The 23,977-nt window shown below is 42.9% G+C and overlaps 1 protein-coding gene across 1 annotated transcript; it reads right to left on the reverse strand.

The window, feature by feature from the left end:
* Positions 1–906: 906 nt before the first annotated feature.
* LOC113597967 (PWWP domain-containing DNA repair factor 3B-like) lies at positions 907–13,393 on the reverse strand. Its single transcript, XM_053213967.1, has 3 exons — positions 13,157–13,393; positions 6,950–7,134; positions 907–6,214 (listed from the first exon to the last, which is right to left on the reverse strand). The coding sequence occupies exon 3, from the start codon at positions 5,994–5,996 to the stop codon at positions 2,412–2,414; it is 3,585 nt and encodes a 1,194-aa protein (XP_053069942.1). The 5' UTR covers positions 5,997–6,214; positions 6,950–7,134; positions 13,157–13,393; the 3' UTR covers positions 907–2,411.
* Positions 13,394–23,977: the final 10,584 nt, after the last annotated feature.

Consider the following 23,977-nt stretch of genomic DNA (forward strand, 5'->3'; position numbering starts at 1 on the left):
CACACACCCATGATAGAGAACCAGTTTAGGGCAATCTTAGAGCCACCTTAACAACTACAACTGTTCAAGCTGTAAGGTATCTCACAGTCTACACAGCCAGCCCCCAATCCAGCTGCATACCCCACATGTGATCCTGGAGGAGAATAGATGTATGTCCTAGGCATGTCTTTCTTCTTCAGTGACTGCCTCTGGCATCAATGACACCCCAGGAGGGACCAGGTCCTTTCCCGTCATCCCCAACCAAGAGACACCCACGATCTCACAAGTATGGGAAAATCTGGGGTTCTGGTTTCACTTATAGGTCATCATTCCATGATGCCAATCTTCTTTCTGTGGCACCTGAAATTTATCCTCAGAGAGGTCTTAAACCACATCTTACTCTACTGACTCACAATGCTATGAATCAATGGACAGCTCAATGAATGAATGAATGAATGAATGAATGAGGTAGTGAAGAAAATATTAGAATGTAGAGCCAAATATGGCTATATGAGAAAGCTGAAGTTGAGTGACACATTTGACTCAGCGACATGATGTTTATAGAGGAACTAACGTGTGTTGTTCCAGTGCACAAGGTCCACACAGAGTGTGGAGATGGTGTGTTTCCAAGTACTTTCCAGGACCATGAGAACGTCATGTGGACTAGCTCATGCAGAATGCCTCAGGAGTCATTGGTGACTCTCAGGCAGAGTCTCAAAAGGTTCTGTTGGGCCTGAAGCTTACACCATTTGGAAGGTTCTCTTCTAAAATTATGAAAACAAGTACAAAAGTGAATATTTAGGATTAGAAGAAAATTTATAATGAACCATAAAGGTGACAACTAAATTACTAAAATTCCAAAATATTATGTGTCTATCTATCTATCTATCTATCATCATCTATTCATCTATCTATATAAATATGATGAAGCAAAAGTTCAAGGTGAAAGATACAGTGGTTTTATTGTGAATCAAAACAGCTAGCTCTTGAAAATTTTACACACACACAAATCACATGGCCATGTGGACACATAACATGGGCCTGTGAGTGATAGTTGACTCTCTCTGAGAATAAAAATGCACTCAGGTGTATATTAAACCTTTAGTGTTTATTTTCACAACAAGTTTTAAAAGTAAACTAGCTTTCCCAACATTTTTTGTCTCAAAAAACTCTTGTTTCAAGTAGGATAACAATTCATGGGCTTCAGAATTTATCTTTTAGTTACATATGTTTCATTGTATTCTGACAACAGCCATATTTAGCCAAACGGATACTTTTCTGTAGCCCATTTCCAAGTTCCCAGATCCCGGTCCATCTATTGCTCAAGCAGCCTGGAATGACTTTCCAGCCTGCATAACTGTTGGAACCTGTCAGGGTTAGTCAATGAATAAGTCAAAAGAGAAAGCTTGCTTAGCTTCAGACAAACGACTGCATTTTAGGGCACACAGGTCCAGAGCAAAATGCGAGCTTTCCTACAATTTGTGCCAATCAGACGGGCTCTTAGCAGTGAGCCTGAACTCCTAGGTCTAAAATAGGTAAACGGTGTGTACGATTAGTCTAGTTGTCATCCACATGGGGATAAACCAGTATACGCAAAGGATCCAGTCAGTTAAGAAGACAGCCAGGAGCCTGTCTGTTTTAAGGAAACCATTCAGCCATTGAACAAGAGCTACTTCCGTAAGTGGAATCTCAGGGAAATGTAGTAAAGTTTAACAATCTTTCACAGGCTGGCAAAATGTTTACTGCACGTTGAGATTTCATTCACCCACGTGTGGACTACGTGCAAATGATCCATTAACTTTGGATTCCAGACTGCTTTTGCAAGAACCATTTGAAGGTAGTGATAATATATAGAAAACATCTCTGTCATTGGTTTCAGCTCTCAGGGCTATTTTTCCCGAACAAACAAGCATGGCAGAAAAAATTCAGGAATTATCTTAAGAAGGAACCCAATCATTTATACTCAGGTGTCACAAAAAGAATGAGAGATTGCAGATTGTTTCTGTAAGAATCTATCTTGGATTTTAAAAATGATTGTTGCTTAATGTTTGATACCAGTGCTCTTCCATGTAATAAAATAATGTGTGTGTGCTCTATTAAAATATGAAGTACGCTTAAAAGCCATGTTAGGAAAACATCTGGACAGTTAACACATCCAAGCAAGTAGAGGGAAGTACAACTGTTTGCAATATTTTAACAAATTAATTTGTGAGGCATTTGGGTACTAGAAAAGATGATGACTGTGCTACCCACAAGTGCTAGAGATGGATCCAAAATGAATCCAGCATATTCCCAAGGTCTCAAATTTCCAGAACATATTTACATGCCATAGAGAGCGGAACGATCACACATTTCATACAGACAGGGTAATGAGAGGTCTTCCTGCTAAAGTGTGGGTACAGGGGGAGTTAATTAGTCTTGCTCCTTGTTGCTTATCTCTTTCTTATTTTCTTTAGGATATTTTTATCAAATAGCTCTTTTTCCCGGTAATGCACAGGTGGCCCCTGTAGGTACTTTTTTTCTGCCTCCTTGTAATCTAATCCATCAAGTGCAGCAATTGAACAAATGATTGCTTCTGGCAGAAGAACTTCCAGAACAAAACTCACTTTGTCATCCCTTTCCAGATTCAGCGTTTTCTTGTCTATTTGTTTGTAGATTTCTTGTAAATGTCTTACCACCACATCCAACTGGTCTTCGTCCTCCAGGTATGTTTCAACGCAGATCACGTACCTGCTCGAATTCCTAAATGATACCAGCCACCTGGACTGTTTCCTGCCTTGGACAATGTCCAGAAGATGGTGATCGGCCCCCTTTGTTTTCACGATGAAGTCCACTAGCTTCTGGTTGGCTCGGTCCCGAGCAGCCTTCATCCGGTCAGGGAGAATTTTCTTGCAGGGCCTCTTCCCGTCCAGGGAGGTCTCCTCCTCAGAATCTTCCAGGTTGGCATAATTCACCTTTGGGAAATCAATCTCCAGATCCCTGTCTTGGATGGCTTTCCTAATTGGGTAACTGATGTCAGCAGCATAATAGTCCAGGAAACTGCCTGCAAAAGAACCTCGCCTGAGCCTTTCTCTGTAGTGGGCAATCAGGGAGAAGCACCAGTTCACACTTTGCTCGTACAATTTCCTGGCTCTCTTTATTAGTTTTTCTTTCTCTTTACAATCCAGGTGCTTTAATCTTCGAAGAGGAACTCGAATGCCACTCATTTCACAGTGCATGTTTGCCTCAACCAAAAGCACCCTTGCAGTCTGCTCTGTTTGGCTGACACTCTTTACTACTGCAGGCCAAAATGGGTGATTCTGAAATTTGAACCAGACCATCATTCCTCCTTCAATGGGACAAGGCTCTTGTGGAAAACCCATGCTTGCCACTTGTCCCATTTCTTTGTTGGCATTCTTTTTAATAGGGGTGGTGGGGTTAATAGCCTTTGAGTTGACTGAAGGTTGAAGTTCTTGCAGCTCTTTCTCAAACTCTGTCACTTGCAGCTTCCTTTTTCTATTTGCCAGACCGAGTGAATAACACCGCCTCTGTTTAGGGGCACTGGAGGATGCTGCTGCACCTTCCAAGCCTGGCTTCCAGGCAACCTCTCCATGGTCCTCAACATTCCACGAGAAGGCAGAGCTTTCAGAGGAGACAGCCAGGGTCCTTGGGTAGGTGTCATGTGCTTCTTCTTTGTGAGCTTTGGGCAAAGTGAGGTTGAAGCTTGGTGACAAAGGTGGAAGGACGCCTCCATCTTTAGCACTTGTACCCTTCTCTTTGACTGTGCGATGCAAAGACATACCTCTTGATGTGTCCCTATTTCCTTTGCCTCCTGTCTTATGATCATCTTCTGAAAGTGATGGGAACTTTGAGGACACACTGCCGCTTCGCGAGGACTTTGCTCGCCTTTCCTTTAGAGTACGCGTGACCGTTGTGTGTGTGTGTGGTTGGCCTCCTGTCTTATGATCATCTTCTGAAAGTGATGGGAGCTTTGAGCACATGCTGCAGCTTCGTGAGGACTTTGCTCGCCTTTCCCTTAGAGTACACGTGACCGTTGTGTGTGCATGTGGTCGGCCTCCTGTCTTATGATCATCTTCCAGAAGTGATGAGAACTTTGAGGACAGGCTGCAGCTTCGCGAGGACTTTGCTCGCCTTTCCCTTAGAGTACGCGTGACCGTTGTGTGTGTGTGTGGTCGGCCTCCTGTCTTATGAACATCTTCCAAAAGTGATGAGAACTTTGAGCACACGCTGCAGCTTCGCGAGGACTCTGCTCGCCTTTCCCTTAGAGTACGCGTGACCGTTGTGTGTGTGTGTGGTCGGCCTCCTGTCTTATGAACATCTTCCGAAAGTGATGAGAACTTTGAGCACACGCTGCAGCTTCGCAAGGACTTTGCTCGCCTTTCCCTTAGAGTACGCGTGACCGTTGTGTGTGCGTGTGGTCGGCCTCCTGTCTTATGATCATCTTCCGAAAGTGATGGGAGCTTTGAGGACAGGCTGCAGCTTCGCGAGGACTCTGCTCGCCTTTCCCTTAGAGTACGCGTGACCGTTGTGTGTGTGTGTGGTCGGCCTCCTGTCTTATGATCATGTTCTGAAAGTGATGAGAACTTTGAGCACATGCTGCAGCTTCGCGAGGACTTTGCTCGCCTTTCCCTTAGAGTACACGTGACTGTTGCGTGTGCGTGTGGTTGACCTCCTGTCTTATGATCATGTTCTGAAAGTGATGAGAACTTTGAGCACACGCTGCAGCTTCGCGAGGACTTTGCTCGCCTTTCCCTTAGTGTACGCGTGACCGTTGTGTGCGCGTGTGGTCGGCCTCCTGTCTTATGATCATCTTCTGAAAGTGATGGGAACTTTGAGCACACGCTGCAGCTTCGCGAGGACTTTGCTCGCCTTTCCCTTAGAGTGCGTGTGACCGTTGTGTGCACGTGTGGTCGGCCTCCTGTCTTATGAACATCTTCTGAAAGTGATGAGAACTTTGAGGACACGCTGCAGCTTCGCGAGGACTTTGCTGGCCTTTCCCTTAGAGTACACGTGACCGTTGCATGTGCGTGTGGTTGACCTCCTGTCTTATGATCATGTTCTGAAAGTGATGAGAACTTTGAGCACATGCTGCAGCTTCGCGAGGACTTTGCTCGCCTTTCCCTTAGTGTACGCGTGGCCATTGTGTGTGCGTGTGGTCGGCCTCCTGTCTTATGATCATCTTCCGAAAGTGATGGGAACTTTGAGCACACGCTGCAGCTTCGCGAGGACTTTGCTCGCCTTTCCCTTAGAGTGCGCGTGACCGTTGTGTGCACGTGTGGTCGGCCTCCTGTCTTATGAACATCTTCTGAAAGTGATGAGAACTTTGAGGACACGCTGCAGCTTCGCGAGGACTTTGCTGGCCTTTCCCTTAGAGTACACGTGACCGTTGCATGTGCGTGTGGTCGGCCTCCTGTCTTATGATCATCTTCCGAAAGTGATGGGAACTTTGAGCACATGCTGCAGCTTCGCGAGGACTTTGCTCGCCTTTCCCTTAGTGTATGCGTGTTGGTTGTGTGCGCCTGCGATCGGCCACTGTCTGGGGCGTTTTTAGTCTGTGAACGCACCAGCAGCGATTTGAGGTTTTTTCTTTTCCTAAGACTCCTCAGTAAGGTACCTTTAGGCTTCCGGTACTTTTTATGAGCTTGCATTGGTGGTCCCCTTTGAGATGGTGTAGTGGTCTCTAGACCATCTGATGCTCTTGCTGGACCGAAATTTGCTCTCTTATTCAGGATCTCCAGTGCCACTTTAAGAGCATTTCTGTAGGCCACTTTCTGTCCTGGTGGAACACTGGCCTTTGACTGGGCCACTAGCAAGGAGGTAACGGATTCAATTTGAGACTCATTTAGGAGCTTTATGTCTGTGCTTTTCACTTTAATTTTTTTACCTACTGAGAGTATTTGAACTTCTAGAGAAAGTGCTCTTTTCCTCATATATTTTGGTGAGATCCCAGATCTGGACAAAACCTTTGCTGGCCAAATGTGGCCTTTCCAATTGCATAGGATATACTCAGCAGCCATTATGATTTGAGTTTCCTCTCAAGACGGAATTAATAGAGGTTGAAGGGTCTGGCCGTCATACCCACAGCCATGGCAGGTGTTCCCTAAAGCAATGTTCTTCACCACACCTTTTGGCCTAGGACCACAAAGGGTTTACACCTTATGTGGCCTGTCTTTCTTCACCTGAATCTCCCAGGGTCGCTGGAGCCTGTGTTTTGAACGGACTATATTGGAGAGTACTGGAATGTGGAAAAGGAAAAGAAGAAAAGTATTAGAAAAAATACTCCTTTTGTGTGAAGTTAGAACAATGTTGGTCAATGAGAATTGATAAGAGGTAAAGCAAAGAAATAGAGTGTGTATCAGACAGGGGTGGGGGGGGGGTAAAATACACGGCAAGTATCAGGGAAAAATACAGAAGATACCAGAGGAGTTTTATAACTTGCCAAACCCAACTTCTTGCCCTGCTTGTTATGACTGCATATTAAAGAGCATCTGTGTGGGGAGGTGGGTGTCATTTTCTAGATCTCACCTGTGGTATTGGACATCCTGTGCCTTTTGTGCTTCCCCGGGTTCATTCTGGGGGAATGTTTCAGTTTTTATTTTCTGGGGTGCTGGTGCCACCCTGTGTAGCCAGGGAAGCCAGGGGTGATCTCCAGCCTACAGACACTGAATGTCAGCATAATGTTGTGTTCAAGAGCACGAGCCTAGAATCCAGAGGTTCACAAAGATCATCATGGTGGTTACTGGTACCATCTTCATAAGAGTTGCTGCAGGCGTGAGCCATTGACTGTGACCTGCACTTTTTCATTTCTCTATGGTGGTTTAAAAGGCTTCCCCCCACCCCACCCTCCCCACACCAAGCACTTAATTTGTGTAAAGAAGTGGCTGTAGAGTGAGGAGCAAAGTAAACCACACTCCAGATTCAACATGAGATGACTGCAAATGAGATGTTTAGTAAAATGGGAACGTCTTACTGAATGCCACGTAAATCCTGGGAGGTGTGGTTCTGTGAGCTGCATCTGTTGATTCATACGCTCCAACTGCGTGTCCAGCAGACCCTTTATTCTGCTCTGTGCTTCTGAGGTGCGCTGTCCTTCCAGGGATCAAATGACATCAAATGTAGATAGATACCCAGGACGTATGCACCCCTAATGTCAATCTAGAAAATCAGAAAAGCAGACGGGAAGTTAAGCCAATGAAATGGGGGATGGATTCATCATTTTCCCTTCCCCAGCTCTGGAGTGCAGGCCATTCTGAAACAGAAATGTTAGTTAAATCTCACTTATAATGTAGACATGTCTATTTTCTTCCTTCTTTTGCATTTCAAATACATCTCCACGTGAAGCTACTTAGTTTATCCTAGTCCTCCTATTTCAGAACAGTGGGAAGTACTGCTTTCATACTTTCAGTACAGCCTTTGTCTGTCTTGGACACACAGATTTAATGATAGTAGTGGCTTGTGTGTGTGTGTGTGTGTGTGTGTGTGTGTGTGTGTATGTGTGTGTGTGTGTGTGTGTGTGTATAACAAAAACAGAGTCTATAAAGTAAGTGTGTTTTTGGTGTTTCTGAAGTAAGGCTAAATGCATTTGTGGAGAACATAAAACGTGTAGAGAGATATATACAGGAGGCAATACATTATAGATGCTCACTCTCAATATGATGGTGTATGGGCTTCTCACACATTTCCTATGCATCCATATACACATGCCTGGTGCATATTACCTAGGACTATATTTCTTCACTCAAGAGCATATTTGATCACTGTTTCACGTGAATGCTGATTTTTCACATAACTTTTGTGAGTCTCTTTACAATGTGGTTTTTCCCTGACATTTAAAAACTTTATTTAAATACATTTCAAACACTCAGATGTGTGTAATGCAGAAAATGCAATTGTTCTCTCAATCCCTCCCCCCCAGAAATTCCCTGTTCATGGGTTCCGCTTTTCTGTATACACTGTACAAATATGTATAATAATTCATTTATAGATTTTAGCTCATCCATTGTCAGTTTCAAATGATATATTTCATAATACAAAATATTATTTCCCTAAGAAATGTGTGTATGCACAACTTTCTTCACACATACTCATAGATATAATATGAAATGTATGACTAACTATACATACTTTGGGCATAGTCCGCACACACTTTTTCTTGCCAGACTGTACGATCATGCAGGTATTGTCTCCTCTGCTTTAGAGAACTCAGCGTACTGGCTCTCAGAACACAAGTGTCACGTGAGGACACAGAACAAAAGGGAGAAGGAAAAACAGGTGACTCAGCCACTGCAATCTCCCTGCAGCAGGACCGGCCAGCCTGTCACACAAAACAGGAGGGCCTGAGTCACCTCAGCCCCAACCAGATAGCTACCGACCCCCAAGACACACATACACACACTTACGCACATACACTCACAGATATGTACACACACTCAGAGCAACGACGTTAGTGACCCAAGATGCCTGATATTGATGCATATAATCCATGCTTTCTGCTCTACACATGCAAGCAAATGTTTCTGCTTCCAGTGTAAATGTTGTTTTCAGCTCCTTATTTTGAAAATACACGTGGGAGAAAAACAACAAACAAACAAACAAACAAATAAACAAACAAAGTTAGAGAGGGAGGGAGCCAAAACATAAGAGACTCTTAAAAACTGAGAACAAACTGAAGGTTGATGAGGGGTGGGAGGGAGGGGAGGGCGGGTGATGGGTATTGAGGAGGGCACCTGTTGGGATGAGCACTGGGTGTTGTATGGAAACCAATTTGACAATAAATTTCGTATTTTAAAAAAATGAAAATACACGTGGAAAATCTAAAATGCTGTTTACAATTATAAAGTAGAAAAAATGTTAAGCATCAGTAATCTGATCACCTAGGAGGAATGCTAACTGCAAATATGTGAGTCCACAGACTCTATTTGTACATATTTTATATAAGATACTAAAAAGGGTTTTAAAAACCGTACCACCGGGGCACCTGGGTGGCTCATTCAGGTAAGCATCTGACCTTGGCTCAGGTTATGATCTCACGGTTCGTGAGTTCAAGCCCTTCATCAGGCTCTGTGCTGACTGTGCAGAGCCTGCTTGGGGTTCTCTCTCCCTCTCTCTCTGCCCTTCCACTGTTTGTGCTTTCTCTCTCTCTCTCTCTCTCTCTCTCTCTCCCTCCCTCCCTCCCTCTCTCTCAAAATGAATAAATAAGCTTAGAACAAAACCCATACCACCTATTTGAATACTCTCTCATGTTCACATTTGTGTATATCTCTTATAAAAGTATGAAACGCTTCAATGGAGTAACTTTCACCAGACAACCAAAACAGCAATTACGGTTGTTTTTCCAATTACTAAAGCAACGCATCTTTGAGAGAGGCAATCAGAAGGGAAGGGTGTGAAATGAAAATATTAAATCCTAAGTGGCCTTCTCACCATATGCTTTGGCCCATTGTCCAAATATCTTCCATGAAGGGTTGGTACCTAGTCTTACAGAGGGTTTTCTTTTTCTTTTTCATACTAACAGAAGCTCAGCTCTCTTCTTTCCCTCTAAAGATGTATACAGGTGGGTGCATAGACAGACATGATAGAAAGAGATAATAATATTTAAGTGTTGATCCTCTTTTTGCACACCAGGGGCAATGAATTAAAATAGACTCTTGGGGTGTCTGGGTGGCTCAGTCAATTAGGCATCCAACTTCAGCTCAGGTCATGATCTCACAATTCGTGAGTTCGAGCCCTGCATCGGGCTCTGTGCTGACAGCTCGGAGCCTGGAGCCTGCTTTGGATTCTGTGTCTCCCTCTCTCTTTGTTCCTCCCCTGCTCGCACTCTTGTCTCTCTCTGTTCTCTCTCTCTCTCTCTCTCTCTCTCTCTCTCTCTCTCTCAAAAATAAACAAAAATTAAAAAAATTAAAAAAATTAGAATCTTGAATGACATGAAAGTAACTTTCCAAGTGACCCCCAATCCTCAGAGACCTTGAATATGAAAATGCATCCAGAATTTTAGTTTACTATGATCTATCAAACATGCCTGCCCAGTAAAATCACATAGAATAAGACAGAAGTGGAATGGTATAAATAGCAACTCCACAATCTATAATTTCACAGTCAATTCCAGACCATCAAGAAGTAGAGCCTTCAGATGGACCAGCTTCAATTTTTAAGTCCTGGTATACCTTTTGTTCTATTCCATTTGCTCTTTGGTTATGGAATGAAGGAGCCTGATGGCAGTGAGTATTTATTTGTCCAATCAACGGCCATGAGTTTTAGAATTGTTTTGGAAGCTTTATTCTTTAACTCCTTTCCCCAGGGAGGGCTGTAATCACTTCACTTCCAAAGAAAAAGGAAAAGAAAACAACCCTCCGGAGGTGTTGTCTCAAAATGAGGGCACTTTCCTTGCTATGACTGCCCCCATCCCACTCCCCAGATGCAGGAATTCTCTCATATTTACCCCAATGCCCCATCCCTGCAATTACTGCCTATTTGTTGGAGCTACTTTCAAGCTGTAGGTTTTGTGAGTTTAAACTGTCCCCCAAATATGTATTTCCTTAAATGGATGAGTTGGCAGTTCCCCTTTTTTATTATAAAGGCACATTTTATGTCATTTCAGTTATAAAAGAAAATACATTCTTGCCTATTTTTGCACCTTTCCAGTGCCAGATGAATTCAGCATGAACTTTCACATGCAAGAGTTGTTAAGCTTTCATTGGGTTTGAATTCTATTTGTAGGACAACTGAGTGGGATCTTCAAACCTTTCCCTTATGTTGTTCACTAGTTTCATAAATTCATAGAGGTCATGCCTACTTGGAAACGTGAGCCATTTTTGTACAAACATTTAAATGGCAAATGTTACAAACTGAAAAATCATGAACTGCCCTCAGTCGTCTCAAAGAAGTGAAAAAAATAGGCTTGTTTCTCACCTACAAATGATCAGCTATGACACTAAATAGACATACACCTTCAAATCGCTGAGGTCTGCCTCCCAATTTTTCATTAACAAAGAAGGACCAACAGCGCCTAGTCTTGCAGACACACATCTTCAAGAGCTATCTACTCACAGAAGGAGAAGCAAGAGCACTTGAGCAAAGAACTATACAAAGTTCAGGGTTTCCCTCAGGGCCTTGTTTTAAGACTAAAGAGACTTCTCTCCTATTCCTCTAGCAAACTCAGGTGGTTTCTTCCTTCCAGTAGGCTAACTTTCTTCCAAAGGTGTTCTGTTAACCCCTCGGGTCCCTATTACCTGCCACAAGGAAACCTCCACTACCCTCTATAACACCAATGAAATCATGCATGGCATTAGGGTTAAAAAAAAAGTCAAGGGCAGCCTCCATAATTACTAGTATCTAGGCAAGTTGATGAGGTGTATATTTCAGAACCTATCGATTGCCCTGTGTCGTGCACAAGGAGAAAAATGTGCCCTCGTTCATATGATAAGTCATTGCATCGTAATTTGTCACAACGACACTGGACATATGCCAGGTCCTTGATACCCATGGGGAAAGACTAACAAACCTATAATCTAATCTGACAAGGGCATGTTATGTATCCAACACAAAGACTGATGCACACCTTCATGTATTGACACAGGAAGAAAATTCGGACAAAAAAAAATTGAACTAGAGACCAATTAAGTACAAATAATATGCTTTACATAAAGCACATATTCACATGGAGAACAATGGTATATACTTTATCTTAGGACACAAAAGACATGTAAATGAAAGAGAAAAGTCTAGAATGGCAAACAGAAATGTCATGGCATGGTTCCACTGAAAACAGAAGAGGAAAAAGGATGGAAGTGGGTGGTGAGGGTAGACATCACTTTTCTTTCCTTTTTTTTTTTTAAAGTAGTTTTCACCCCCAGTGTAGAGCCCAACACAGGGCTTGAACTCATCGACCCTGAGACCTGAGCTGAGATCAAGAATCGGACGCTTAACCAGCTGAGCTACCCAGGCTCCCCTATATCACTTTTCAAATCATGTTTTAAAATATTACAGGGAGGACACATTTATGTGTACATAGGTACCAAAAACCTTACTTTATAAGGACTCTAAGGAGATATGAAGTGAAATACTGGATGTAAGTGAACAAAAAGAAGGCAACCAAAACTGTACCATGCCGTTAGCATAGAAAACGATGAGAATATATTTGAAATGTCTTTGAGGTGTACTTTACATTGGTCAAAGGAAAAATTATTATTAAAATGTATATTTTTAACCACATAAGAGATACTGTATTGCAGTCCAAGAAGAGAGCAAAGGACTGCTGAATGTGTGAAGGAACAATCTTCCAAAATAAAGAACGATATCAGGTGGTATATTTGATGTGCCAAACTGCAAGCATAATACATTCCATCACACACACACACGAAGACACACATACAAACAGGTCTAGGCTCATCATAGTAAAAGTTCTAGAAACCAAAGGGAAAGGAAGGGCCTTAAAAACAAAGAGGGAAAAACAAACATGACTATTAAGCAATATTCTCTTATTATTTTAATTAGAGACAGCTTGATAGAATTCTTTGGAGACCAAAAAGGAAAAAAAAAAGTCAAAAAGGGAGCAATGAGACAAGAGTGCCATGATAGGAAGAGTGGGCACTTGTAGTTCTAGAAAAACCAAGGGAAGATATGGTGCTTCTGAGAAGCCATGATCTGAGGAGGAGACCTCAGAGCTTGGGCTCACACTTTGTCTTTTAGACATGCTTCTTAGTTTGTGTGTGTGTATGAGCTACTCATTGTGTGATAATACTCACAATATTATCCTCTAGGTTACACAAAGTAACATTAGATCTCCCAACCCTACCCATTTCCCTCATTTACTGACTTCAAATTTTCTCTCATTTTATGCACACAATAATTTTACTATAAGTAGGTGTAAATGAGTAAACTTACATCTTAAGGGTTCATGGGACAATCGTTAAGCAGAGGTATATGATGAGAAATACTTGGGGACCTCTGCTTTCAAGTACTCAGGTAACAATTCCCTCGTGCAGTGGTGTCACCTTAGGACAGTAAAACGGGACTGAGGTATGACAGGTTATTCAATCACCCTAGCCCTTCACAAGAGGAGCTGCCATCCTCTCTTATAAAACAGGAGAGATTAGAGGTCTCAATGTCCAACTAAAGACCACACGCTGGCAATGCACACACACACACACACACACACACACACACACACACACCTCACATTGATAGCAGACACCGACTAGTCTCGATGTTTCTACAGTTACTCCATCTCTCCAGTCTGTAAATATCCTTGTTAAATATTTCTGTCTCCAGGAAGGAATGGCTTACCCCAGTTGTCATGGAAACCAGAATATCATCAAAATGTTCTCCCTGATGTTAGCTTTCTATGGAAACCAGGAAGTACTAATACATCCTCAGATGCAGAGCGTTGATTTCACTCTCAGTCAGTTACACCCTGACCAATCCAATGAATGAATGAATGAATGAATGAATAAAATATTAGAGACAGTACTCGATGTTCTCATGGAAAAGGCATTGAGGGCAGGGGAGTTTTCACAAAATGGATTAGAGAGGAAATAAAGTAGAAAGATAACAGCTTTACACACACAGACACACACACAGACACACACACGCCCCACACTTAGGATCCAAGTCCTGTTAAGGACCTCCTTTCAACCTTCCAGGACACATGAGGCCAGGTGCATTTGTGTAGGTGGGATCCAAGGACTGTCACTCAATTTAAAATGACCCAAGAGGAGAAAACATGTGAGGATAAAGGACCTGGGGGTCAGAGGAAGGCAAACTAGAAACTCAGGTTGCAGCAGGACCAAATGACCCTGAGTCAACACTTGGACAAATGTGTATTGACAGGGGTTTCAGGACACCAGTGGTTCCTGAGAAGAGAGACAACTTCCACAAATGTCCTTGATCTAGGACATTAGGGAGGTGGAGACGAACCTCTCACATTTGGAATCTGTGCTCAGCATGTACTGCTGCAACCACACTGCCAAAGAATACTATGCTCAGAGATAGGGCTCCTGTCATCAGGGCACACAGCACATACTTCTTCTCTCATAGTCATTTATTTTAGGGGACAGAGCTGCCCTGTGGTGCAGCTTTTCCTCCTATTAATGAATTCTAGGTGATTCTTCTGTGGCCAGTCTTGGGCAGTGATGTGCTGGAAACAGGTCTTTGGGAAGGGAGAGTGCAGTTCCGATTTCCAGGGTTTTCCTATTTCCATGATGTAAATACTCCCACTATGGCCGACTTTAAGCCACCAACATGATGTCACTGAATGCTGATTTGGCGAGTGATGCCCCAAATCAGCCCTCATGAGGTGATGGATCCAGACACAGACACAGATGGCCCAGCACAGCCCTGGACCCCAGATTCTGAAGCAAGACAAAGCCCTCCCATCCCACATGCAATCCACAAGAGAAGGGCAAGCTGGACTTTTATATAACAGTGTGCCAACTAAATAAAGGCTTTCAACATGTTCTTAGTGTAGAGGAGTGGGAGAGAGATATCAAGACACCCCCCCCCGGTGTAGCCTATGTAGTTTTGGGGGAGGGAAAATAGTGGGGTGCATTCATGGTCGATCTTCTCAAATCAGAGATACTTTCTGAAAGACGGATGTGGGTTTGAGTCTCAGCTCTGCCTCTCCTCAGCTGTGTGACTTTCACACTGTGCCCTAAGGTCTCTGTTCCCTAGTGTCCATTTTTGTCAAATCAGCTCATAGTGTCTCTGCTCTCAAAGGGTTGATTAAACTTTATGAAAGAACACTGGACGTCAGCAGTGCCCGGTGGTCATTCTGGAACCCTGGTGGGGAGGGGGGTCCCTGAGAACCTGCTGGAGGGCCAGTGGGGTCTTCCTCTCCCTACTCAGTATCAGTGAATCTGGATTTCTTGGTTGCCTTCCACTGAAACAACAGACTGTAAGACGTGAAGAGGCAGGTAAGAAAATCGAGGCCTTTCTTATTCAGGTAGGTATTGAATAGACTTGCAAAGATGTAAAACAATGCCATACTTTTAGTACTTTTGTTTGTTTGTTTTCAAAAATATAGTAATTTTTTCAAAAACCATATTTACATGTAAGCAATAATGAGCTGAATATTATTTTTAAATGAATGCATTAAAATAGACTGCTAAGGGGCGCCTGGGTGGCTCAGTCGGTTAAGCATCCAATTTCGGCTCAGGTCATGATCTCACAGTTGGTGAGTTTGAGCCCCATGTCGGGCTCTGTGCGGACAGCTCAGAGCCTGGAGCCTGCTTCAGATTCTGTGTCTCCCTCTCTCTCTGCCCTCCCCTGTGTCTCTCTCACACTCAAAAATAAAGAAACGCTTAAAAAATTTTAAAGAAGGGGAAAAAAATAGACTGCTTAGTCTTTTTCAAAATACTTGAATATTTTATTAAAGTGGCCTCAAGAGCATTATTTTTGAAAAATTAAATCAAGTTCGTTAACATACACTGTAGCATTGGTTTTAAAAAGCATTATTTTTTCATTAAAAATTTAAAATATTTTATTGAATTGAAATTCATATATTTATTTATTTATTATTTTTTAGTTTTATTTTTAGTTTTTTTTTTTTTTATATTTTAGTTAGTTAATATACAGGGCAATGTTTGTTTCAGAAGTAGAATTCAGTGATTCATCACTTCCATACAACACCCGGTGCTCATCGTAACAAGTGCCCTCCCTAATATCCATCACCCATCCAGCCCATCTCCCACCCACCTCTCTCCATCAACCCTCAGTTTGTTCTCTATCATTCAGAGTCTCTTGTGGTTTGTTTCCCTTTCTTCTCTTCTGCCTCCCTTCCCATATGTTCATCTGTTTTGTTTTGTAAATTCCACATATTAGTGGAAAAATCATATGGTATTTATCTTTCTCTGACTAACTTATTTCGCTTAGCATAATACATTCTAACTCCAACCACGTCACTGCAAATGTCAAGGTGTCATCTTTTTTTTGATGGCCAGTTAATATTCCATTGTCACATTTTAAAGTATACTATTCGATGGCATTAGGTAAATTTTCAATGTTGTGAAATCATGACCTCTATCTTCTTAACAAAACATTTTCAGAAGTTCTAAAGGAAATCTTATACCCACCTTATACCCAGCCACACCTCATTCCCACCTGCCCCTACCTCCTGGCAACCACAACTCTACTTTCTGTCTTTATGGGTTGTCTTATTTTGAATATTTCATATGAGTCGAACCACACATAGTGTGGTCTAGCTTACTTCATGTAGAATGATGATTTTAAGGTTCATCTACATTGCAACGTTCCTTTTAATGTCTGCATAATATTCTGCTTTATGGATATTCCACCTTATGTTTACCCATTCATCTGTTGATAGAGGATTGAGTTGCTTCCACTTTTGGCTGTTTTGAATAGTGCTACTATGAACATACATGTTCATGCGTTTTTGGAATGCCTGTTTTAAATGGAGGGTGGTATATACCTCTAGGAGCAGAATTGCTGAATCATATGCTAATTATATGTTTAAGCTTTTGAGGAACCACCAAGCTGTTTTCAACAGTGGCTGTGCCACTTTAAATTCCCACCAGCAGTGTGTGTATAAGGCTTCCAATTTCTCCACATTCTCAACAGCAATTTTGTTATTTTTCCCTTCCCCCTGAACCTTAGCTTTAGACACCCTAGTGGGTGTTAACAGCTATTGTTAGGTTTTGATTTCCAATTCCTAATGACTAATTATGTTGAGCATATTATCATGTGACTGATGGCCATTTGTATATCTTCTTTGGAGAAATATGTATTCAGATCCCTTTCCCATTTTTGCTGTTTGTTTGGTCATTTGGTTGGAGTTGTAAGGGTTCTTTATATACTCTGGTTACTAGACTCCCACTAGACATATAATTTGCCAATGTTCCCTCCCATCTTGTAGGATATCATTTCTGTCGATAGTGTCTTTTAATGCAAAAACATTTTCATTTTGATGAAGGCCAGCCTACCTATTTTTTGTTTGTTTGTTGCTTTTGGTCTAATATTTAAGAAATCCAAGGTCATGAAGGTTTACTCCTCTGTTTTATTCTAAGAATTTAAAAATTTTAGCTGTTATATTTAGGCTTTTTGTGTATGGTGTGACTATAGTGTCCAACTTCATTCATTTGTACATGGATGCACCATTGTCCCAGAGGCACTTGTTAAAGAGACTATCCTTACCCCATTGAATGGTCATCATCAGTCATCCCTCACCCAACACACTGGTGTGCTTACAAGCGCCAGTGAAATGCTGAGCATTATAAGGAAGAGAATTGCAAGTAAAACATAAATCATTGGCTTAGCATTAACCTGTTACTTGAAGTAGGCAGTATGAAAGTGTGATCAGACTGAATAAAATATTGAAGCTTTGCTTCCAAATCTTAGATGAAAGAAGTAAAATGTGTGATTAAAAACAGAAAAAAAAATACAGAGCTTGTAGAAAGTAAGGCAGGTACAAAAAAGCGAAATGTCAAATGGAAAGAGTATAGGGGAAGAGAGAGAGGGAGAGAGGGGAAGGGAGAAGGACAAAAGCAAATAGTATCCCCCAATTTCGAATTGTACGGTATATCGGAGTGGTGGAATAAAGTATGAATTTCATTTCCTTCATAAATTTTATATTTTCTAAAAATTATTTTACCATGAATGTTTATTGCTTTTATAATTAGAAGAAAGACTTAACAGTAGAACTGAATTTAACTAAGAGTGCCCCATATTAAATTATTTTTGGAAAGTGGCATGTTCCTTATTAGCTAAGCTCTAGAAGGATAACTTGATAATTCATGAAATCCTCTTGGCATCACTGTATGAAACCAAAACGTGGTGTAATGATCTATAGATAGCAGCCATCCAATACCTGTGTTTTCGTGTAGTCGGATGACAATTGAAATGCATCAATTTGACTTCCCCTTAAAAGTTTAATACAGATAAGTTCAAGTTTGGTGTAGGAAAAGTCAAAAGATGTTATAACTCAATCTTGGTTATTCGTGGAGCAGATACTCCACTAATGTCCTTTGTTCCTATTTCTTTTCTGTTTTTCAGAGTTTTAATAGTTTCCTAACATCCATGGACTGCATTTGCAAAACAATGACAATGGTGTTAGGAAGCCACAAGATGGAGATGTTGAGCTGCCATTGTTAATGACAGTCAGGTCCTCCTTGACAAATAACAGTGGTTCCAACTTCAGTGGGGTTGAGAGCAACCTGGAGAATTTATTTAAAATGCAGATTCCCAGGGGCGCCTGGGTGGCTCAGTCAGTTTAAGCGTCTGACTTTGGCTCAGGTCATGATCTCACAGTTCGTGGGTTCGAGCCCCGCATCGGGCTCTGTGCTGACAGCTCAGGGCCTGGAACCTGCCTCAGATTCTGTGTCTCCTTCTCTCTCTCTGCCTCTCCCCCACTCACTCTCTCTCTCTCTCTCTCAAAAGTAAATAAACATAAAAAAATAAAAATAAAATAAAATGCAGATTCCCAGTGCCCACCCACATATTTGATTGGGCAGGCCTTGGATAGACCCAAGGAATCTGGACTCTAACACTCTCCTTTCTGTGATTTTGACATAGGTGATCCCACGCACCACACTTTGAGAAACTATGATGTAAATGGTAATCAAAACCATGGACCTATATGGAAACATTTAGGGAAAGGGTATAAATTGAGAAAAGAACCGAGTAAAATCAAGTCTTGAGAAACGCCATCATGTGAGGGCTCATTTGAAAAGAAGGAACTTGCAATGGTAATAAGAAGTTGCGAGAGGGGCACCTGGGTGGCTCAGTCAGTTAAGTGTCGGACTCTTGATTTTGGCTCAGATGATGATCTCACAGTTCGTGAGTTCGAGCACAGCATCGGGCTCATGCTGACAGTGCAGAGCCTGCTTGGGTTTCCCTCCTCCAATCTCTCTCTTGCTCTCTCTGTCTCTCTGCCCCTCCCCTGCTCGTGCTCTGTCTCTCAAAATAAATAAATAAACTTTTATAAAAAGAATAAAAATGCCCTGTGACATTTGACACACCCTAAATAATTCATATACTTGAAATATATTATATTCCCATCCCAAATTTTTTAATGTTATATTTAATCTTGATGATCAAAACATTCATTTTTTAGGCTCTGAAATATATAGCAGGCACTAGTTTGCAGTCAATGTTTGATGTTCAGGAAATTGTATACCAGTGGCTAAAAATGTGGCCATAATAATGACAATATAAAAATTATTATAATATAATCACAATTGTGGTATAACTAATTATAAACATTAATATTATTGTGCTGTTATCAATATTTGAGTGCTTGCTTTATATTATTGAGTGCCCATAAGATTTTTTATGCATTATTTCACTTAATTTCATCCAAAATACTATGAGAACAATACTGCTGTTATGCCTTTAAGATAGTAAGAAAGTCACTGAGGCTTAGGGAGGTCAAGAAATTAGCTCAAAGTCTCACAGTCTGTAAGTGGGAAGGCTTCGTTTAATTTCATGCTGGACTTTGTCTCACAGTCTGTAAGTGGGAAGGCCTCGTTTAATTTCATGCTGGACTTTCAGTTCATGCTTCTAGGATTTTTGTGAGTTTCCCTTTAAGAAAACCCAATGCAGTCAAGTTTTACATTAATTTTAGAAAGGGATAGATTGCGGGGGCTTCCAGCTCCCCACCTAAGTCCTGGCTCTCCTCGTCTTCCTGGGCCCCTGTGTAGGCATCATTTCCCAGCTTTCCTTGCTGTTAGATGTGACCGTGTGACTGAGATGTAGACAATGAGGTGTCAGTGGAAATGGTGTGTGCCACTGCCAGGCCTAACTCATAAAAAAAAAAAAAAAAATCCCCGTACCTGGCACACCTCCGTGCCCTTTTCCCCTTCTAGCAAACTGCAAAGGAGGCCACGTCCAGGGCACCCGTGGAAGTCACATGTTGGATGTGGCAGACTTTCTGACAGCCTGGGTCCCTGTAGAAGTGCATGGATAATGCCCACCATGAGGACATACTGACTTTCCCGGTAACGTTACAGGAGAAATAAACGAACTAGTTTGGAGTTATACATGTTTGGGTTTAAATGTCACAGTAATAGTGTACCACACCTGATGCAAGTTGGGTAAAAATAAATTTCAGGTATGCAGTGTTCTATCATTATGAATTGCAATCGACTGCATTTCAAATAGTGGCTTAGACACATAGGAGGTTCACTTATTCCGGTTAACATGCAGTAGGAATACACTGTTCAGGGCTGGTGCTACACAAGGAGCCAGGATCTTCTCTTTTCTTGCCCCTCTGTCCTTAAATGTGGCTTTTGTCTCCAAGGTCACAAGCATTGTATCTATATCGCTGGCAGGACAAAGGGTAAAGATCAAAGGGGGAAGCCAGCTGCATCTTTCCAGTTCATGAAGCTTTCCTAGGAATGCCACCAGTGTCATCTGGGACACGTATCATGGCCAGCCCAAGGGCTGGACTGGGCCACGTGCTCACCTCTACACATAACGGGGTCAAGGTTCTGTTAGCAAGGATGAAAGGATGAAGGGTAGAATGCTTAGGTAGATGCACGGCCTGCCATAGCACTTATGTTACATTGTATTTATTAATTATCCAAATCCCTTGTGGTAGCTTCTTACAAATCCAGATTCCTGTCCTCGTGCTAGCCATAAAGAATCAGAATGTCCCTGAAAATTTGGATGCACACTACTTTCAGGTTGCTGAACTGCTGATTTTTGCTCTATCGAGGATAGCCCCTTTGTCTTTTCACCTGGTCTGGTGTCCATGAACTCTTCAATGGGTTTATCATTTCATGACCTTTAGGTGCATTCCAAAATGTTAAAGATAGTACCTTCCTCAAGTAACTTGTTTTGAAATTTACATTGAAACCGACAACTTTTTAAAGGACTCCCACATCTGCGGTCACACTCTTCAAAGACACAAACACTGCTAGAGATCATGATTTACAGCTGAAGATGAGGTTTATTTCCAGAGCAGCAAAGTAACCCAAAACGGTCACAGGTGCGGGCCAGGGGAGAGCAGTGGGGCAAAATACCAAAGGTCTGGTCCTAGCTCTACTGTGAAGCTCTACAAACTTGGGTAAACATTTGTGCTCTTTGATCCTCATCCTCTTAAATTATAAACTGGCCTTACACTAATTCATCTTCCAGAGGGTTATTAAGATGATTAAATGAGCTATGGGTATGTATACTTTCGAAGGGCAGTAAAGCTTGCAGAAATGTTGTTTTTATTTGCGGGCAAACAGTAACCAATTTGAATTGTAAGTTTCAAATCTGCTCGGTCGAATCATAGAGGTTTCCAGCATGATCAAGGTGAGGCACAATAGTACAGTCTCATTAGCACACAGATGATTGGATTACAGTGTAGTGAGAGGAGAGAGGCAGCACAAATCACAGTATCAGGCAAAGGAAGGAGTGCCAACCAAGACTTGACAGAGAAGTCGACTGAGCTTGTTCAAAGGCCCAGTGGTGAAACAGCAATGGTGTGCTTGAGGAAACTGCAAGAAGCTCAGGATGGAGTGGATAAAAGGGAAGTTAAACGAGTCCAGATGCTAAGGGTTCTCATACATAGGGTAGACCCTCTTGTGGAGGCTCTGAGGAATTCACCGAAGGATCTTAGGCATCCTAGTATCAGCTAATATTTGAGGATTCAGAGTTAGACAGTTCTGGCTTAGAGTCTTCATTCTACTCCAAGCTGTGGTTTTTGGCACAGGATAAATGAAATGACTGGTGGACCAGGATAGGGAAGCGGAATCAGGGACAGAGTGAAACTTGACATATGATAGACATGGCATAGCTGATAGTGGGGAAGTGTGTGCCATTCAATAAATGAGGGTGGTACAATTATTTTTTCATGGGAGGAAAAAAGCAATTAGATCACTACCTGAGAGCAAGCACAAAGATCAATTCAACATGATCAAAGACTAAAAAAATGCAAGATCACACCTTAAAACATCTATAAGAAAACATAGGAGAAAACTTTTATGACCTTAGGGTTCAGACAATTTTATCTGCAAAGGCCCAGGAGGCAAGGAAACAAATAGATGAATTGGACAACATCAAAATTTAAAACATTTGGGCATCAAAGGACATTCTCAACAAAGTGTTCAGGCAATCCATGGAATTGATAACAATGATTGCAAACAATCTCTCTGATAAGAGATTAAAATGCTGAACATATAAAGAGGTCCCGCAAATCAACCACAACCACCACCGCAACTACAGCAAAGGTCATCTGATTAAAAAATTGTCAAAGGACTGGAATGGACATTTCTCCAAAGAAAGTATACAAATGGCGATAAGCGCATGAAAAGAGGCTCAACAGAACTAATAATTACTGAAATGCAAATCAAAACCACAAGGAGACAGCACTTCACACTCATTTGGATGCCCATTATCAAGCAAACAAAATACAAAAACAAAACAAAGACCAAAAAACCCGGAATAACAAGTGTTGGCATGGATGTGGAGAAACAGGAACAATTCCCCATTGTTGGTAGGATTGGAAACTGGTACAGTTACTATGGAAAACAGTATGGAAGACCCTCAAAAACTAAGCAATAGAGCTACCATACAATCCATCAATTCCATGGCTAGGTATATACCCAAAAGACGTGAAAGAAGAGAATCAGATACAGAGTGTCAGAAAGGTATTTGTGTACCTGTGCTCATACAGCACTTTCACAATAGATAAACGTGGAAACAAAGTGTCCATCCACAGGTGACTGGAACCCCCCCCCAAAAAAAGTGGACTACATGGGGAAATCATCTCAGAGGTCAGCCCAGCCGCCGCCACCGCATGCTGCCCTTGGGGGCCTCGACCTGTCCTGTCCTGTCCTGTCGTGTCGTGTCCTGTCCTGTCCTGACGGAGCCTGGGAGGACTCTGGGCGGGACATCACCTCATAGGTCAGCCCAGCCGCCCCCATCCCATGAGCCCTCGGGGGCCTCGTCCTGTCCTGTCTTCTGTCCTGCTGGAGCCCCCAAGGACTCCGTGGGGCCATCACCTCAGATATCAGCTCAGTTGCCACAACCCCACACTGCCCACAGGGTCTTGTCCTGTCCTGTCCTGTCCTGACGGAGCCCCGGGGGATGCCTCGGAGACGTCACCTCAGAAGTCAGCCCAGCCGCCGCCACCCCACATTGCCCTCGGGGGCCTCGTCCTCGTCCTCTCCTGTCACAGGCCTCAAGGACTCCATGGGATCACCTCAGAGGTCAGCCAAGCAACTGCCGCCCCACACCCTGGTCCCCTCGTGGCTGAGTAGACGCCCCCGCCCACCTCCCATGGCCAGATAGAGTCACCAGACCCGCCTCCCCACCCGCCTGGCCTCCCTAAGGGTCCCTATGCCCCACCCTCATCTTCTGTCTCTCTGTCCCTCCCTCCATCCCTCTACCTGCATGGCGACCTCCACACCGAGTCCTCTGCGAAGCTCCTCTGAGAGCCTCGCGAGGGCAACGAACTGCCCAGCCGTGCCTGGGCAGGAGCGTCGCTGATTGGTTGGCTAGGTGCACGTGACGGGGGCGGGACCTTCGCCGAGACACGCCCCCTGGGGCGACTGCCCAGGACCTTGGCGTCGGCGCCAAGGGTGGAGGCCAGGGCTCGGGGTTTCCCGTTCTACCGCCGAGGACGTTTCGCAGGCCATCTTCCTGGGAAATCACAAAAGGACACGGGAGTGGGCGACAGGTGCACCTTTCCGATGTGGGGGAATTTAACAATTCTTACTCCGTCTCCTCCCGGGGCCCTTTCCACCCACTGCTTCCGCTTGCAGAGGAATGGCCATCCTCCTGAGTGTTCTGTGTAAACCACCCCCCTCCCTTTTCTACCGCTTTTGGTTTTGTTTGGTTTTGTGGAAGACCCGTGTGTGTATCCTTGAATATCCTTGCTTCCTGGTGCGTTGCCTGGGTATTACAATAAACTGTATCGCGTTGTGCGTAGTATTCCGCCACATTCTTTCTTACCCAACATTGTGTCCTAACAGTGACTATACTATTCTGTGGAGCCACAGTGCTTTCATTTTGCCTGTGGTAGCACACACCGTTGCGGAACCACTCCTCGGTTCGTTCA

This window comes from Acinonyx jubatus, unplaced genomic scaffold, assembly GCF_027475565.1.
Source record: "Acinonyx jubatus isolate Ajub_Pintada_27869175 unplaced genomic scaffold, VMU_Ajub_asm_v1.0 scaffold_47, whole genome shotgun sequence".
Lineage (NCBI taxonomy): Eukaryota > Metazoa > Chordata > Mammalia > Carnivora > Felidae > Acinonyx > Acinonyx jubatus.

Coding starts and splice junctions, on each gene's coding strand:
- LOC113597967 (XM_053213967.1), bottom strand. CDS start 5,996: ATGGCTGCTGAGTATATCCTATGCAATTGGAAAGGCCACATTTGGCCA.